Here is an 18,871-nt window from a genome sequence, read left to right as displayed (position 1 = left end):
AGAGATCAGTGGTTGCCTAAAGGTGGCTGTGAGGATTGACTGAAAATGGGCACATGCGGTGATAGGACTATTTAAAACGGGATTGTAGTGCTTGAACAGCTACATAAATTCACCAACACTCAGAACAAAATTAAGGTCTTTGGTGTGGCCTAGGAGCCCCACCACGACTTGATATCTTCTTTGTCCTACTGCTTCAGTTCTTGCCATTTCCTGCTTTATATTCTGTTATTTCATGACACTGAAATATTTGTACTTTCCTGAAAATGCTGTGTTTATGCTTGTTGGCTTTTTGTCACGTGGTCACTTCTACAGGAGAAAGTTTCTGCCTGTTTTCCATGTCTACTCTTCCATCTCACACCCATTTGAGAATCAGCTCAGGGATCAGCTGTCAGAAGTTTTCCTCCGTCTTGTCTTCTTTGCCAGCTAACTGACCATCCTAGACTCTGATTGTAGTCTGTCTGTCTTTTCTTTTCTTGTTTTTTTTTTTTTTTTAAGATTTATTTATCTGAGAGAGAGAGATCACAAGCAGGGGGAGGGACAGAGGAATTCTCAAGCAGACTCCCCACTGAGCACAGAGCCCAACACAGGGCTCAAGTCTGCCACCCATGAGATCACAACCTCAGCCGAAACCCAGAGTCAGATGTTCAACTGATTGAGCCATCCAGGTGCCCTGGTATTCTACTTAAAACACACACACACACACATAAACCCATTATATTGAAGTGATTTGTTTTATATATCCATATATCCCACCAAACTGTAAGTTTTCAGAGAGCATATGCCATGTCTTATTTGCGTAGGAAAGCTCCAGTGCTAGCAAAAATCCCTGGTACGTAGTAGGCATTCAGATTGAGTTCTGTTGCACTCATTTCATTTGATGAATTAATGTAAAGATGACTTGTTTTTATTTTTGCTTTTGTCAGAATGAGATTTGCATTGAAGTAACCCTGATTGGGGTTGGATATGGATGGATACCATAGCATTTTCTTTTCAAACATTTTGCGTGGTATTTTCTGTTTTCTTCCTTTTCCTGATTTATTTTCCACATTTGGTGTACTATAAGTAGCACTCTAGCTGGTAGAAATTGTGTCTTTTAGTGTTCTCCAGAGAAAAAGAGCCAATGAGATATGTAGACAGAATTTCTTTCTCAGGGTAACCTCTGCTTTGGTCTAAAGAGCTTCAGTTGATTGGATGAGGTTCACCTACGTTATCAAGGATAGTCTCCTTTACCTAAAGTTAACTGATTGTGGGTGTTAACCACATCTGTAGAATAAACTCACAGCAATACCTAGATGAGTGTTTGATTGAAAAACTGCACACTATAGATTAGTGAAATTGACAATCAAATTAACCATCACAGAGAAGACATCAAAATTTTAATTGTAAGGGGTCTTAGAACCCTCCTGGTTATCTGAGCACACCTTATGCCTGCCCCATTTTGTGAATGAGGAAACAGAGGCTCAGCGAGTTTGTGGTTTCATTTTGCAAAACAGAAAATGACTTTTCAGCAATTTCTTTTAACAAGTGGAAGTCTAGAGCTACTCCATCTTGCCTTATCAACTGAGTCATCAGACATTAGGCTCTACGTCATTCATTAGCCAGGACTGACACCTCAAATAAATTACTGGTACCTTTTATTTCTCTTTGTGAGTTCTCTTTTTCTCTCCAGAGAATTTATGGCTAAGCTTTAAGTAGAATTTTTAAAATACCACATGACATAATTCTGGCCCCAAGTCTATTTTTAGCACACACTGTCCTTTTTTATTTTGTTCAGTTTCAGTGACTTATTGCAGTGGACTGTGAAAATGCATAAATTTTTTTCTGTTGTCAGAGATGGGAAACTTTATGGAAGTATTCTTTCCCTCTGACGAGCCTCCCTCCTAAATGATCTTTAATCCGATAAGATGTTGGTTGATTTGAGAAGTTGAAAAATAGAGAAATGCTGGTTGTCTTTTATTCTGTGCATTTTTCATACTTTTTAAAAATTTTCTAGAAGATAAAAATAGGACCATTTGCAAATGAAACTATGGGTGATAATATAAACTGTCTTTCTGGGGAGGGACTGAAGTTCTGCGTGATACTTCAATAATCAGCTATATCAACTCCCTTCGAGTTGGGTACATAAGTAATCAGCTACATAGTCTATGGGAAATTCTCACTTTGGGGAAATGGGTCTTAGAAAGTTATTCCTTTTAACTCCAGTGAATCACACCAGAAATAGTTACAATATGGTACAAATCAGTTACTGCTTTTTCTATATAGGATTTGACCAGAAACAAGATAGGGAGAGATTGGAAGCTGGGGAAATGGTGAAGTGCTTAGCCCTCCCAAGCACATTTTAAAGTTTTTAGCTCCAGATATTTAAAGAAAATTAGTTTTCATACTATTAAATTCTTGGGGGAAAGGGGAGTCACAAGTTTTTATATCATGGAAAAGGAATCTCTCCACTTTTCCACTCTTCAATATACAAATTCTGCTTGAGAGTAAGAAGTAGAATTAGCCCAATTTAGCGAGATAAAAAATGCCTTTAATCATTCTCTAAGAAAACAGAAGTTTCTGATTGGGAAAAAATAAATATATATATTTTTGAAATCCACTTTCAAAACATCATGGCATTTAAGCATTCCAACTTAATGACAGCTGAGAAAAACTGGTGTGAAACTTATATTCCATGAAATGAATCCACCCTGCCTTTCAAACATGGGAATACCACCATCTGGAAAAACAAGATCTACTTGTATTTAGCCAAATACCAAGAAAGCATTGCTGTAATTTTGACTCCCCTGTTTCCTTCTGAATGTTTGATATGTCATCAAGCTATTAGAATTTTTAATTTTTGGTACCTTTTTAATAAATAATGATTAAAGAACTTCCATGGAGAATTAGAATATGGGCTTCTTTTATTTATTATCATAAATGATGCCTTTCTACAAGTACGGGGAAAACAGAACTGTGTTTCACAGAGGTAGTTATCATAACTTCTTTTTAAAGAACTTGTGCATTAAGTAATGTTGTTCTTTAATGCATTTAAATTACTTAGCATTTTGGGGGGCCAAATATAAGAAACCAATTTAAAATTCTGACTTTCATGTGTATAAGACCACTTGTTAGGACATAAGAAACCCTTATTTTAATAATGATTTTTGATAGTTTATAATGTGCTCTTTATATGTACATTCCAATTTAATTCTTTAAAAAATCCAGTGTTAGATGTTACTGTTTTTCATTTCTTAAGTGAAGAAATTGAGGCACTAAGAAGTTACACATCTTCTTTTTCACACAGCTGTTGGGTGTCATCGTCAGGGCCAAATTCATGTCTTTTGACTCTAAACCCAGTTTATTCTAAAATCTTAATTCATGTGGCTCTCATTGACAAGTAAGTCAATGGGACTTGAGACTTGAGTCAGTGAGAATGTGGCTCTCATTGACTTACTTGTCAATGAGATTTCATGTTACGTATATTAAATCTTGTGTGCTGTTCCATAGTGCAGATAGGCAGGATAGTGTATGAATACCATTCTTCTTTCTGCTTTGAACAAACTAGGTATGATCAACTTATAGAATGTTAAAGTAATTCTGTTTTAATATGAGTAAACACAGAGCAGCACTTCATGAATTATTTTTTGATTTTTTTAAAAAAACACTTGGGAAACACATTATATTTACTTTCTCTCATGTGTGGGGTCGTGTGTGTGTGTGTACACATACATATGTATGTACATATACATATGATACACACATACATATAAACAAACATAAACATGTTTGCCTATCTGTGTGTTTATACACACATAAGTGATATGCATGTAAACTAAAATACATATATACTTAGAGTCAGGATTAATGAGAAGAATATATATTATTAATACTAATTATAATTGTCCTAAAAGGAATTTGGTGGATAAATGTTGAATGGTTATAATGAAAGAGAAATTTCTTTTTTTTTTTTTTTTTAAAGATTTTATTTATTTATTTATTTGAGAGAGAGAGACAGTGAGAGAGAGCATGAGCGAGGAGAAGGTCAGAGAGCGAAGCAGACTCCCCATGGAGCTGGGAGCCTGATGTGGGACTCGATCCCGGGACTCCAGGATCACGCCCTGAGCCGAAGGCAGTCGTCCAACCAACTGAGCCACCCAGGCGTCCCGAAAGAGAAATTTCTTTAACCTTGGCTATAAATAAAATATACATCATAGCTCATTGAATTTTCTAAATTTTTGCCTGTTACTGATAGAGCAAAAAGTATTACACTTTAGAGGAAAAATTAAACTCTGGGAAAGGAGATACAAAACAAGTGCTAACACATAGTTAAGGGTCTTCCTTTAATTTATGTATGATTTTTGGCCTTAGAATAATTCATTGAAATCATTTTTTGACTGATAATTGAATGTCTACTTTGTTAGGTACTACAGCCTTAGACATTTTTAAACAAAGACGTATGAGATATGATTCCTGCCTTTAGCATCTTAAAATTCGGAGAAGCAAAGATCTCAGCAATTTTATTCATGAAGTGGCTAGCTCCAGGTAATCCAACAGATGATGCACTAAGAATTCAAATGAAGTCTAATAACTTCCAGCTGGGGGGATCAGTCAGGATGATCTAGAAGGTGAGGTCTGGGTAAGCATGTTAGATAATCAGTAGGAGTGAAAAAATAGAAAAAGGAAAAAGGTCCAAGTATAAGACAGTGGGAATAAACACCAGCACAATTTGGTGGATGGTAAAGAAACCTAACTTTGTATAATGTATAATAAGAGACAGAGCTAAACAAAAAACAGAGAAGTAGGAGGTAAACCACTTTGCATGAATGAATTTCATAGCAAGTCTACTCAGTTTCACTGATGTGATTTTCAAGGAGACCTCTGTAAAGGCAGTCGGAAACATGGTAGTTTGGTCTCCACTGTTCAGTAAATGAAATGCAATGCAGGGAAAAATCAGAGCTGGAACTAGAGGAGGTAGTGTCTTTTTCCCAGAGATGCCAGTTAATGCGGAGGAGGATGAGTCATTTTTGGAAAGCAGTGCAGCATTCTCTGGGCTGTGAACAGTGGTCATTTATTTAAGCTGTCTTTTGTTACTGGTTCCTTTTGACGTTTTTCTTATTTGGTGTATGGAGAAAAACAGCATGAGACAATGCTCCTACAGACTCAGAATTAAGAATTTTAATTTAAAACGTGATTTGATTGTCTTTTTTTTTCTTTTTTGGAAATTTGCTCCTTTTGAAAGATATTCCTACAGTGAGGTGATCAGTCTTATTTGCCCCACTTTGTGTTTTCTTTCATCAACCTAACATTAATATTTACAAAAGGACATTGCTCAGTTCCACAAATCTTAACCAAGTACCTGTGTGAAGAATATAATGAAGAGTAAGATAGAAGAAGGAGAAATTGTTGGTTTGATTGGAATACAGAGTATATGTAGAGTATAATAGTAGATACAATTAGAAGCAAAAGCTCTCACTATTGTGTTAAGTGTGTACAATCAGTACAGTTAAGTGTGTACAATCAGAGTTGTTTTTTGAGATTTTGAATTTTTTGTTTCAGTTTGGGTGGTAAAGGGAGAATATTGGCTTATTTTTACTGTTTCATGTAATTCAAATAACTTTTGCTGATGTTCATGTAAATAGGTGATCAATTAAAAATATATAGGTGACCATTTTCCCATGTGGCAAGCATATTAGCCAAAGTATATTAAACAGCATCTGAAAATATTCAATACTATGAAATCTTGGTTTTAGGAACTATCTCATTGGAAAATAGTAGGGCAAAACTATTCTTTTTTTTTTTTTTTTAAAGATTTTGTTTATTTGACAGACAGAGATCACAAGTAGACAGAGAGGCAGGCAGAGAGAGAGAGAGGGAAGCAGGGCCCCCGCTGAGCAGAGAGCCCCATGTGGGACTCGATCCCAGGACCCCGGGATCATGACCTGAGCTGAAGGCAGTGGCTTAACCCACTGAGCCACCCAGGCGCCCCTATTCTTAAATAATTGGTATTAAGTAAGGAAAACAAAACTCATTTTTGGCCAGAAAGAATCGGGGAGCCTATATTCTTCATCTTGACCCTTATTCAAAAAAAGATAGAAGTTTTAGTAATGACATTAAAAAATCAGGAGGGAAAAATATTTGCTGTACTCCTAAGGAATGAGTCAGTGTTATGTAGCCCACTGTTTAATTCAATGTCTTGATATATTTAGATCTTTTATGACCTGAAAAAATAATAGTCCCAAGAACAATGTTGATGTCATTTTGAATATTGTTTTTTTCCCAAGAATCTAATTAGATAAGAAATTTTTATATCAACCAACCAATAAGATCAGTACCAGTATCTGACTGTTAGCCTCATTAATATGTTTGGTGAACTTTTTCTCTCAGAGCAGCTCAAAGGTCAAGTCTTGTAGAATAGAGAAAGAGCCTATTATCTCTCAGACTTTCTCTTTTTTTTAACCTCCCCCACAATCTACCCACCCATACTAAATAACTTAAACCAAATATGTAAAGCCAGTAGACTAATATATTGACCTTGGTGTGAGTTATAGGCTACTTCTGAATTACTAATGGCCATTGTGATTCCATTTGGTGTTCTGTTTGATATAGTGAGCCAGCTATTGTGATGTTATCCTGTTTTTAAGTGCAAAAAGGGGGGAAATTAAAATCATTCCCAGTTGAATAATTTGGGATTGAAAGTGTGGTACAGACTTTGTGCTTTTGATGAGGACCACATTTTATTCCCCAGAAATGATAAAAATGTAGTTAACGCAAGGTTACCAGGATTCTCTAATATTACTATAAATGGAAACATTACTCATCTATTTTTGGTGATAATTTTGTAAATAAAAATTAAATGTCTCCTTCATAGATCATAGGAGGGTCTATTTTTTTACCAAAATGGGATTTTGGGAAATAGTGGGTTCCCTGACATTGGAGATAGTCAGGTAGAACTGAGAGACAGTTGATTGGAAGTTGTGTAGTAAATATTTCTTGATTTTGTAAGACTCACTACGTTAGCATTTCCCAGTCCAAATTTAAATGAAAACCATGTATTTCAAGAATGATATGACACAAAAGAGGCTGAAATATGAGCTGGAACTGTCATTAGCTGAGCAAAATGAAAGGCATTGAATCTGTAAAAATCACATAAAAATTTGTTTGGTGATAGCAGAAGTTGATATTAATAACCTATAAGGCTCCTTCTGTTTCTGGTTTTCTATAACTTAATCCCAAATATGCAGGTCAAATCACTGGCACTTGGATCCCACTAGGAGATTCTAAATTGAATTCTAGGGCCTTCCTTACCCTCATTTCTGGTTTGGTAAAAATCTTTAAGAAATAGACAAAGAAGCTGACTTCTGTTCCATATTATAGTCAGGCTTTACAGTAGGTGCTACTGATGCCAGGCAAATCGTGAAACTGTACAGACTGCTGAAATAGTTGATAACTAGCATCATTCAGGACACAGGTTAAGTGAGAGGGCTGATGTGAAGGATGAAGGGTTAAGGCAGAGACTCTAAGGAAACTTCAGGCAGAGAAGGCCAGCACCACGGACAGCTCCCCTCTCCCCTGCACCTAGCCTAGAGCTGCAGAGTAGCCTAGGGTTTAGCTTGGAAAAACTGCATCCAGGTCTTCGTTCCGCCTCATCCTAACTTGTCATCTTAAATGTCACTAACTTGGACAAGCAGTTTAACTTTTGCAACCCTCAGTTTTCACATCTGCAACTTGGGAATAATAAGTGCTCTACATAGTTCTTGTGATACAGATATTAAATGATAAATTTCAAGTAAAAACCTGTCAGCTATACAAATGAAAGATGTTAATACTGTTTTTATTAGTGTTACACTTTTAATAATTGACCTTTATGTACCCAAGGTTTTATTATATTAATGAAAATTGCTAGATTCTTCTCAAGATTTGACACAACAGTTAAAAAAAGAGAAATGATAGGGAAACTGGGAATACTATAAGCATGTATATACTCTATTGGTAAGAGAAGGGAACTAGGATTTACTGCTTATCTCATGGGTTCAAGCATGGGTTCTTATACTATACTATTTAGATTTCATAACCACTCTGTGCATCTGGCAAAGAGTAGAGGAGTCTATCTCTGCTGTGGTCTTTCATCACAGCACATTTCCTCTGTTACCGCTGCTGGGGTGAAAAGGGTGGCATCTGGTGTACAGGGCCAAAGTGATGATAGAATTCATACTCTCAGTTTTTCCAATAGTGGTCTCCTTTGAAGTTTTTCCTGATGGCAGAAAGCAGGAGTGGAGAGAGTGAGGAAGGGTAAGGAATACATGAAAGCCCCCAACAAGAGAATATCAGAGCTCCCATTGCCAGGAGACAGAGACATGTCCCCAAGGCCTCCTTTAGAAGGAGATGGAATAAACTTACTGGGATGACCCATTTTGTTACTGAGATTGCTGCAGCTCTGGACTTGGTGGGAGCCTTCCCTGCAGAGTCCTTCAATCCAGTGGTTATTGAAGGAAATGAAAAATCATACTTCAATATGTGTGTGATAACTTTAATACTGTGACATCTTAGTGAAAAGCATCTAACTACCTTTATAATTAGTGTATTTTTAAGAGAAGATCTCATGTCATTAGCATTTAATATTCCTGCCTTTGATGAAACTGAGGTATTTTTCTTGTGATCGATTCATACATTTTTATTAGATCTATTTTAAATCTTTATTTCAGAATAGAATAGGACATTTAACTTTTTAATGAACATAAATTCTACATGTGGAAAATGATCATTTGCATATGTGAATTGATGAATATAAAATGGATCATAATGGGAATTGATTGGGTAGCAAAGAAATACCCTCAACTTCTTTCCATATGGTTTATCTCGTGTTTATAAGGATATGGACAGCTACAGGATGCTTTGTAAGATTGCTAATCAAGTCCTTTTATCTGAGGATCAGCTGGGCCGATTTTTTTCTTACTAGCTGGATGGATGCTTGTGATTATCTGTTCAATAGCCGATTGAGAAATAGATTGAAAAATTAACAATTTCATACCTTCAGATCCCTCATCAGAGGGAAATAATAATTGTATGATGCTGTTGTCCTTCAGAACTTTCAAAAGGAAACTATTATTGATTAGGTAGTTATATAATGATGCACATAATAAAGACCATTGGGGTTGAAAACAGAAGAAATAAGTTCAAACTCTTGCTTCAATACCTACTGAGTGCTCGGTCTTTGGCAGGTTGTCTAAACCTGAGTCACAGTTTCCTCCCATGAAAATGGAACTGCCCGCCTGTGTCAGAAAATGGTTGTGAGATTATATTAGATGATGTTTCTGAAAGGGCTTGAAACTTCTAACCAAATTTTAAAAAGAAACTTTATTATTCCCCTTTTTGTTTTTGTTTTTTTTTTTAGAAAGTGAGTGAGAAGGTCGGAGGAGCTGAAGGAACCAAGCTAGATGATGACTTCAAAGAAATGGAGCGGGTAAGTTTTCACCACTCAGAGCTCCCTTTGATGTGTAGTTGTCTAACCTACTGAGAGGGGAAGGGGAAACTGCTCTCCTCTGGGACCTGAAAATGCGTTTTGTTATTTTAAAAGGTACTCTCCTTTTAGTGTCTATTTTTAAAGAGAAGATGCAAAGTATCCAGTCTTCCCTTTGCACTACCCTGAGAACAAAGCCTCTGCAAAGGAGATATATCGTAACATAATTTCCTGGTGGATTTTATCATTACTTTCCCAAACAGGGATAACATGAAGTTGTGTTTGAATCGGGGGTGAGGTGGGAAGGAAATCAGGGAAGGCAGGGGATAGTGTCCCAAGTGTCTGGGGAGAGTCTTAATCATTGCCTGGCTTGGGGAATGATTGGGCAATGTTCAGATGTTTGTGTGAAGAGCCAAACAAAGAGAATTCCTAAGTACTTTGTGCCTTGTCTTTTTCAGGTTTTTTTTCCCCCACTTTGGAGTTCATTGATGAATTCAACAAATTCTTGTTTTGTGCCTCCTATAAGCCAAGAATGTAGGATACAGTAGTGAACTGATAAACAATGTTCCTGACTCCCTCAAGTTCATAGCCTAGAGGGGAAGGCAACTTTGGGCAAATGCTGACCAGTGTGGCTAGTGTGTAACAATATGGTGCTAGAGAAGCTTGAAACAGAGGAAGCACACTCACACAGGGTGGTTATAGAAAGCCTTCCTGCTATTCCAATGATGATGTGGAGGGTGAGTAAGAGTTACTAGAGACTCATATGTTTCTGGTAGAAGAAACAGCAAGAAAGAACAGGTCACATTTGGGTTCCTGGGGGCGGGGGAGTCACCAAGGGACGAGGGTCTTGTGAAATGAGGCTGTGTAGTTTTTACCTAATTGGTCATCCGGGCTAAGTTTTTTTTTTTTTTTTTTTTTTTTTTTTTAAGATTTTCTTTATTTATTTGACAGACAGAGGTCACAAGTTAGGAAGACAGGCAGGCAGAGTGAGAGAGAGGAAAGGAAGCAGGCTCCCTGCCGAGCAGAGAGCCTGATGCAGGTCTCGATCCCAGGACCCTGGGATCATGACCCGAGCTGAAGGCAGAGGCTTAACCCACTGAGCCACCCAGGCGCCACCATCCAGGCTAAGTTCTTGACTTGGACCTTCCTGAGAGCATAGGTACCCATGAAAGAGGAGATTTAATACAAGAGTCCAGCCAAAAGTCTGGGAAGCCAGCTTCTTACACCTAATGCCTGACAGCTGTTTGCCCCCATTGGGGTTATTGAAGTCTGCATTGCTCCTTATTTCTCATCTCTGGACAGTTCTAAGTACCACCTGATCTTTAACCAAAGCTAGTAGCCTCTGCTCTTCATAGTTCTGGAAATGGTATTTTACCCATCCATCTTCTGTAGCATCTGAGATCAGACCCTGACTCACTTGCCTAGAGTGACTTGCTTCCTCCGCTCCCTGTAATATTTGAATTCCTCATGCCTCATAAGGAGCAGCTTGTGGGTCTGCTAATTTGCACTAACCTCTGTCTCCACCCATTATTTCTTGATCCCCTTAGCCTTTGAATCCTCCCTCTTCCCTAAGGAAGGAATTTATAGCACGCCTCCCCACTGCCATGTTGTTAATGACAGATTAGTCAGGCATTTAGGAATTTAGAACAAGAAGTCAGAATTTGAGTTCAGCTTTCAACATCTGCCAGGACTACAGATAATAAGGTAGGTAGCTCACTGACTAAGTGAAGAGAGTTTTTCCATTTTTTAAAAAAGATTTTATTTATTTATTTGACAGAGAAAGACACAGTGAGAGAGGAAACACAAACAGGGGGAATGGGAGAGCGAGAAGCAGGCTTCCCACTAAGCAGGGAGCCCAATGCAGGTTCGATCCCAGGACCCTGGGATCCTGACCTGAACCAAAGGCAGACACTTAATGACTGAGCCACCCAGATGTCCCAAATTTTCCATTTTTTAGAGGAAACTAAAAAGAAGAGAAAATTAGAAGAATAGAGTAGAATTTATCACTGAGCAACTAATTAAACCTTTGAATCCATGACAGTCTTGCAAACTAATTGAAGGAGGATCTTTTAAATGTTTTACTTCAGGTTAAGATCCAAAAGTATTCCTCTAAGATTTATTTCTCCTGTTTCCTAGAAAATAATTGACTTCTGGAGTTTTTGTTTCAAAAAATAACTTCTTGGAATTTAAAAAAAAGCCAAACTTCTGCTGATTAAGGAACACACCTACAGTTTTGTATTTGGGTTTATACATAGTAAATTGAGAGATTTACATTTCAGAACAGTATGGAGATTCTTTTATTTCATTTCAGTATACACATCTTTTTTGTCTTATCTGTGCCTCTGTGCAAATTTTACAGTCCCTACCCATGCTGAATCTACATTAAAGGTTAAGATTTTTGTAGTAATTGGAAAGGCTGTGTCTTGGATTTGGAATCCAAAATCTTTTCTGTCCTGTTAATTTGTTGATTACTCACAAAAACATTTTATCTCAGTGTTCCCAAGCCTACAAAAGAATCACCTATCCACAGTCGGTTTTCTGATCATCAAGCATTTGGTGTAGAGAGACCTTTTTGTTCAGTTGTGTTCTTAGAGGTGCAATTAGACAACAAAATGAAGTAAATTAGAGGTTTGCGTCAAGCAGCACTACTGGGAGAAAGAATTGGGTATTCCTAGAGGTTGTTTCTCTAATCAGCCACCCCAGTGCCTCTCCTGCAGAGATGCAGTAAAATCCCACATGTGTCTTTTAGCCCTCACAGCTCCCAGAGCTGACTGGGTAGAATCCTGCAGCTATGTTGTCTCTGCAGGAGCCCTGCCCCTAGCCATTTCTTTCCTCCTCTTAAGTGCCTTGCATAGAATTTTTTATGTTAGTTTTAAATGGTATCTGTTGCTTACAAGATTTGTTAAGTACAGACTAAATTTTTACTGTGGTGTAGATATTGTGTAAGGTTTATCGAGAAACTACAGATTTTTTGTCAGGAGGAAGTTCTAGAATTTGAGGGATCCCTAACTCCTCAAATTTCCATCTTTTGCTGCAGTTCTGTATGTGTGTGTGGCCATGCGCATGTGTGTGTGATCGTATTCATTCACGTGGGATATCTGTAAATGTGTCCTCCATGTGCAAATTGTTATGCTGGGTAGCAGGAATATGAAGATAAGTCACAGGGCCTGCTTTCAAGGGGTTTCCAGTTTTGATGGGAGAAATGGGCACATAAATCATGTGGCTTACAGGACATGGTGCTTGATGCCCTGTGGAGGATTTCCATGAAAGACAGATTGATTTCATGGAAGAAAGACAGGTGGAAGCTTTCTAGGGAAGAAGATATCTGAGCTAAACCCTGCAATATTCTTTTCCCTCTGCATGTGTGGGTAATACAGAAGTCCAAACCATGGGGTATAGTACCTCTTTTTGCAGCCTGAAAAGTGTCCTGGGAAATCCCTTTTTTTGAAGCCAGAAGAGGTCCTAGGGTTGGAAATGTGGCTAGGTACCATTTCAGTGAGAATAGATTTCTTCTGAAGGGTAAGCTCAAGTTTTAAGATATGCGTGCAAGATGTTGGGTAATAGTGGGAAGAATGCCATTCCATATGAGAGTGAGGAAGAGTGGGTTATTTGCTGAGTGGGCTGTGGGGAAAATGCTGATAGGAGAATGTCCATGGTCATTATCTTCATACATTTAATTGGTCATTGGGTGCATCTTTCTATCCAGCTCCAAGTGGTAAAAATAGAATTAATGAGTGAAACTCTAGAGACAGAGAGTTAGACTCAGTGTAAGAAAGAACTTTTGACTGTCAGAGCTGCTTTTAAAAAAAGCTATAGCTATAACTGAATTCCCTATCACTGCCCATGTTTAAACAGTGGCTAAAACCACAGTGTAACAGTGGCGTGAGACACATCAGTCATCATCTTTTTTGAGTTTTGTGGCAAATAATTTGTTACTAATAATATCACATTTTTAATAATACCACTTCGTTGAATTCTGGTGGTTTATCTCAAGTAAAGGAGAAAGGTATAAAGTCCCAGCCAGCAGGCTCAGAGTACCTCCTATCTGAGTGCACCTGTGGGTGTCTGGCATGCCCGTACATGTCTTCATGGATTAGGTGGTGAAACAGAAGGTGGGATTGACTGTACTAAGACCCTCACTCACTGGCATAGACTTGTAAGATGAGTGAGAGCCCCAGACAAGATGAGCTTTAAAGACACCTTTCTACTAATCCTGAAATTCAGGGGAAGTCAAGTTTCCTCTCAGTGATGTGTTTACAATACACTTCCATGCTAATATTTATTAAAGGTAATGCCTAAGAAGATTAGCAAAAAAAAAAAAAAAATACACTGGGGGAATTTCGGCCTAATGCCTTGTTTATTTTTATTTTTCAACACACTATTAATCAGGCTTTCTGAATACCAAATAACTGCTATACACAGAGCAATTTGGGAACAGGTACATTAATTCTTCCAAGTCAGTAGGGAACTATTAAAACATCCTTATGGGGCCAGTGTATATCTTACTGCCAGACAAACTTTCCCAGGGAGCTGTTTCACTATGTCTCTGTGACTTGCTTAATTAGGTGTCTCATTCAGGGTTCTCATTACTTCAAGTGGATGTGTGTACATTTTTAATAGGTTCATTTTCTTCAGTTATGGAAAAATGAAAAATTTGAAAAGATTTTAGTGTTTCATAGGACACATTAACATTTATTTTTGTGAGACTATGAGTTACCCCATGTCCCAGTGGATGTTTAATTCATCTATTTATTATTCACCACCAAACCCAAAAACTGTCCTCCATTTTCAGACACCTATTTTTTTCTTAAACTCTGCTACTGCGTCCCTGTGACAGGATCTAGGATGATGAGGTATATGCTGGTAGAAAGTCCTACCTTTAATCCTCTTGGGGCCCCACAAAGAATGCTGTGTACTTCATGTGTGTTGTCACCTGGGTTCAGGATGCAATGACTACTTTTCCACTCATGGAAAAGATAATATTCAGATGTCTCAGAACAAAAACTCCATTCTATCCATTCCAGTGCCCTTGGGTTCTCTTGTGTCTTGTCTCTAGAGGCTGAAGCAGCTGGTGAAATGACCAGCATCCACAGGTTCAGTGTGACACACATTGGTAAAAAATAAAGCCATAGCAAGGGGTTGGCAGACTTTCTGAAAGCATAGCAGGCTTTGAGGGTCAGAGGGCCTCTGCTGTAACTTCTCACTCCTGCTGAAGAGGAACAGCAACTACTGATGACCTGAAAGGAAGGAGCATCACTGTGTTCCAGTTCCAGAAGACACAGAAATTTGAGTCTCCTGTAATTACAATGTGCAATGAAATAGGAGTTTTAATTTGAATTTTTCCAACTATTTTTAAAATATAAAAACAACTAGTGGCCCAGATTTGGCCTAATGGCCCCAGTTCTTGAGGAAAAATGGTCTAGGGAGTAGACCGGGTTAAGAGGGCTACTTTTCTCTCTACTCAAAGTTCAGATCACAAGACTGGAGAGTGGAGGAAGAACCTGCTGACTCCAAAGTATGACAGTTGCTAAAATCCTGGTGTTGGGAAAACTGAAAAAAAAGACAAGAATGAGATATGTCTATGCTTTTACCTTCAGAAAAACAAAACAAAACAAAAACTTACATTGAATTTTTATGTCCTGAAAACATACCTATTTTTATATATATTTACAGTTTCGCCTCTAAACAGCCTTTGCCAGTGGCACCCTACACCTGTCCAGACAAGGCTAGTTACAGAAATGGCGTCTCAGCAGCTCACAGAAATGGGAGTTGGGATTTAGGATGCATCAAAATTTATTTTCAAGTAATGGGAAAATTTGGGAATTGAGGAAATCATGAGCTGAATGTTCTAAGTTCAGAGCCTAACTGCTGTTCTTAAATGGGAATGACTCTTGCAAGTTAGGATAAATTATTTAGGTGGAAATCTTTGTTCATATTAATTATATCAGACCTATTAATAAGATAATATGTGCTTGGACATTGCCAGTTGAAGAATATAAATAGCTTCCTGACAAGTACCTAATGAGGCACACTCAGGGTACTCATAGGATAATAGCCCTCAGCCTGTCCATGACTGACACAGTATAGTTTAGCACAAAGACTCCTAACATTATTACCAAGGACAGAGATGGAGAGAAGTTAGAATCTGGTCAGCCTCCCACCTGCAGTTGGCCCTTGGACTGTTGAGTTCCTTCAGTGGTCTTTCTTAGAAAACCTCTGACCCACGGCCTTTGAACTACTTTTCTTCCCCTCATTGCCATAGTGGATGTGTGACACCAGACAGTTCATTTGCCTTCTCTAGGTTCGAACTTGCACATCCAAAACATGAAGGCTTTGGATTAGATGTAACACTGGGTGGTCTCTATTATGTTCTTTATCAAGTGCTATCTGTTGCTGTAAAATCAAGAGCAAGACTCCTATGGATGAATTTGCTAATCGGCTGTTCCCTGTTTGAGGTACGTCTTGATAACACAATACACAAATGATTATATTGGATGAAGCTGTTCTCAGAAGTGGATTTCAAGCGAATTTTATTTAACACTCTGATCAGAAAGGTTTGGCTAGAGCTGGTTTTATGGTGATGTCTAGCTTAGGTAACTAAAACTGTCAAAGGAGTCTGCTTCTTTGGACACAAAGTCTCTAAAGATCTAAGGGTGGTATGGGCTCCTTCCTGGAAGATTTTGGTCAGACCACAGGAGACAATGGTTAGCTTTTATTCCTACTTCCCTTTGAAGATTGAATCCCACCTGGGAAACAGACTTCATGCTCTAATATTGGCATCTCTGTTGTCTCAGTGCCCTCCCTGAGACCACTGGCTTTAGCCAAACTAGTGGCTTGTATTAATAGAGTCCAAGTAGTTGAGCTCTCTCTTTAAGGAGCCCAGAAGGGAGAGGGGGTTCCATGCGCCAAATGAGAACCATTTTTCATTTCTTCCCTGCTGACCCCTCTGTGGACCACTCCAAATACATGTTTGTAGAACCCAGCCTCTGTAGAGAAGTCTGTGTACCTGAGGGCATGTGGTCAAACAACTCAATGTGGGAGTCTCCTTTTTGTGGAGGCCCAAAATACCCAGAGTAGAATAGTCCTTGTGGATAAACTTTTTACAGATTTTGAGGACTTCAAGAAAAAATACCCAGAAGATGGGATGGGACGTGTTTTCGCCCTGGTCCTGTGTTGTTAGCCACTGCCAGATCCCCAGCCCCATCCGGAAGATGTCACAAAGAGCCTTGAAGCTCTAACTTGGACTCTGTCTTCATTTGGGAGGTGTCCTTTTTGCCCATCTTTCTATGAGGAGCTTATGCTTTCAAGAAGTTATAGGGTAATAGTTAAGAACACAGACACTGTAGTCAGAATCAGGTGAGTTGCTTAACCTCTGTATATCTATTTTACAGGGTTTCTGATGATTAAATGAGTTCAGATATTTAAAGCCCATTAGAATGACTTTTGACAAACAGAAAACACTTTATGGTGGTGGTGGAAGTAAATTTTATGGAGGGCTGGAGTGGGAGAAAGTTAGAAATTAGTTAACAGCCTAGAAGCAGATGACTTTGGAATATCACAGGGCCAGTGGACAGTTAAGTTCCTCCTCTGGCTCATTCTCTTAGAAACCTTGAACTTTGGGATGGTTTCTTCCCATCACAGCCACACAGGACTGTTGGATACACATTTGACCTCCAGTTCCTTCATCCCTATCATATAGTCTTAAGGAGATCTACGTTTCCCTCCTCTCATGCATGTAACGTGGACTTTCAGCATGTTTGTTGTGCAAACAACCTTTTATTCACTTCCATGACTTCCATGAGTGTGTAATGCATGGTTGGTATTCTGCTAATACTCCCAGTACCTCCACTTATGGCCACACAAGTCCTGTACTACACAACTCCAGGGAACCCTTGTTCACTTCTGTACTAAACATGACTTGGTACATGCTTAAATCTAAGGCCTTCCACAAACTCAGGTCAACCAGAAGGACCTGATACAGGGTTCTTATGGAGGCTGGCACCTCTTGAATAGGAGTGCTACTTAAGGTAATTTTATACCATGATGACCACACTAGAAAAGTGGTTTCTTCTGTTAATTGCAGTAAGAAGAAACTCCTTACACAAAAATATGACTGCCATGAAATGGGATATCATTAAGTATTGAAAAACCAAACTGAACAATAAAATATGCTGTTGGAATTTGGTTTTGTTTCTAATTATGAAAGACACTTATCCCATCCATAAAAGGCTGATTTTGTATGTAGGTGCAGTACGTTTCTGAAAAATTTCTTCGAATTGAGGAAGAGCCCTTGAACTCCAGTTAAAACAAAACAATGAAGCCCCCATGGACTTGAGAGCTAGAATTCTACCATCAGTGATTTTTTTTACTCATATCTATATCATATATCCCATCACAGGAGGATGTATTTGTTTTTATTAGTTAGATACCCTGTCAAGTGGAGTGAGTGAGTGGGCCACACATGTGGATATGGAAAGGATTTTATTAGAGAACATAGAGTGGGCTATTACAGACTCTCCATTAGGGAGGAGGGCCCGAAAGAGAGAGGGAATGTTGGCCTGCTGAACAAATGCTGACTGTTCAAAATTTTGCAGAGATGGACTTGAGGATTGAGATTTTTACTTGGAATTAACCAAAAGTTTAAAGATTGATTAGAAGTGTTTGTTTAAGGGGTGCCTGGGTGGCTCAGTGGGTTAAAGCCTCTGCCTTTGGCTCAGGTGATGATCTCAGGGTCCTAGGATTGAACCCCGCATCTAGCGCTCTGCTCAGCGGGGAGCCTGCTTCCTCCTCTCTCTCTGCCTGCCCCTCTGCCTACTTGTGATCTCTGTCTGTCAAATAAATAAATAAAATCTTAAAAAAAAAAAGAGAGAAGCATTTGCTTAAGAATTTTATATACTTAGGATATTCTGAGAAGTTAAAACTTACCATCCATAAACAGAGTTGATGTTGCGTATTTCTTTTTTTCTGTCCCTGAAACCTGCCACCATGCCTGGCCCACTGCAGACAACCCATAAATGCCTCTGGGGCAAAATATGATTCATGATCTCCATGTTCTTTTTTCTTTTTCTTTCTCTTTTAAAGTTCTACTTGTGTTTATTTTATGCTAAATGTATTCATGGGCCATATGTTTTTATTCCTTTGGTTTTTACTTGAGGTGTGTGTGTGTGTGCACACATGTGTACATGCAGCCTCCTCTCCTGGTTTGGGAACAGTTCTTTTCAGCAAGAATCATCTCAGGGAAGCAGAGTGAGCTTATGTAGGGCTTAATCTATGAGCTCTTTAAACTTGGGATTCACCTTAGGGGTCTTGCTCACATGGACGTGCTCAATGACTAGAGTATCTACATCAAGAACCTTGAGTTCAGTGATACTCCTGCATTTTTAAGCACTTACAGTGAAAATTCAGTATCTTATTGGGCTTGGGACCTGTGTCCGG

The 18,871-nt window shown here is 38.6% G+C and overlaps 1 protein-coding gene across 3 annotated transcripts in view; it reads left to right on the top strand.

The window, feature by feature from the left end:
* SH3GL2 (SH3 domain containing GRB2 like 2, endophilin A1) overlaps positions 1-18,871 on the top strand; it is a 212,444-nt gene that overhangs the window by 157,670 nt on the left and 35,903 nt on the right. For all 3 annotated transcript variants that reach the window (XM_044265609.1, XM_044265610.1, XM_044265611.1), the window contains exon 2: positions 9,371-9,439. In XM_044265609.1, coding sequence (XP_044121544.1) covers positions 9,371-9,439 — 69 coding nt within the window. The remainder of the gene's footprint in view (positions 1-9,370; positions 9,440-18,871) is intronic.

This window comes from Neovison vison, chromosome 9 (genome assembly GCF_020171115.1).
Source record: "Neovison vison isolate M4711 chromosome 9, ASM_NN_V1, whole genome shotgun sequence".
In the NCBI taxonomy this organism is placed as follows: Eukaryota; Metazoa; Chordata; class Mammalia; order Carnivora; family Mustelidae; genus Neogale; species Neogale vison.
Note: the sequence above shows the minus strand (reverse complement) of the source record. Positions and strands in the feature narration are given on the sequence as shown.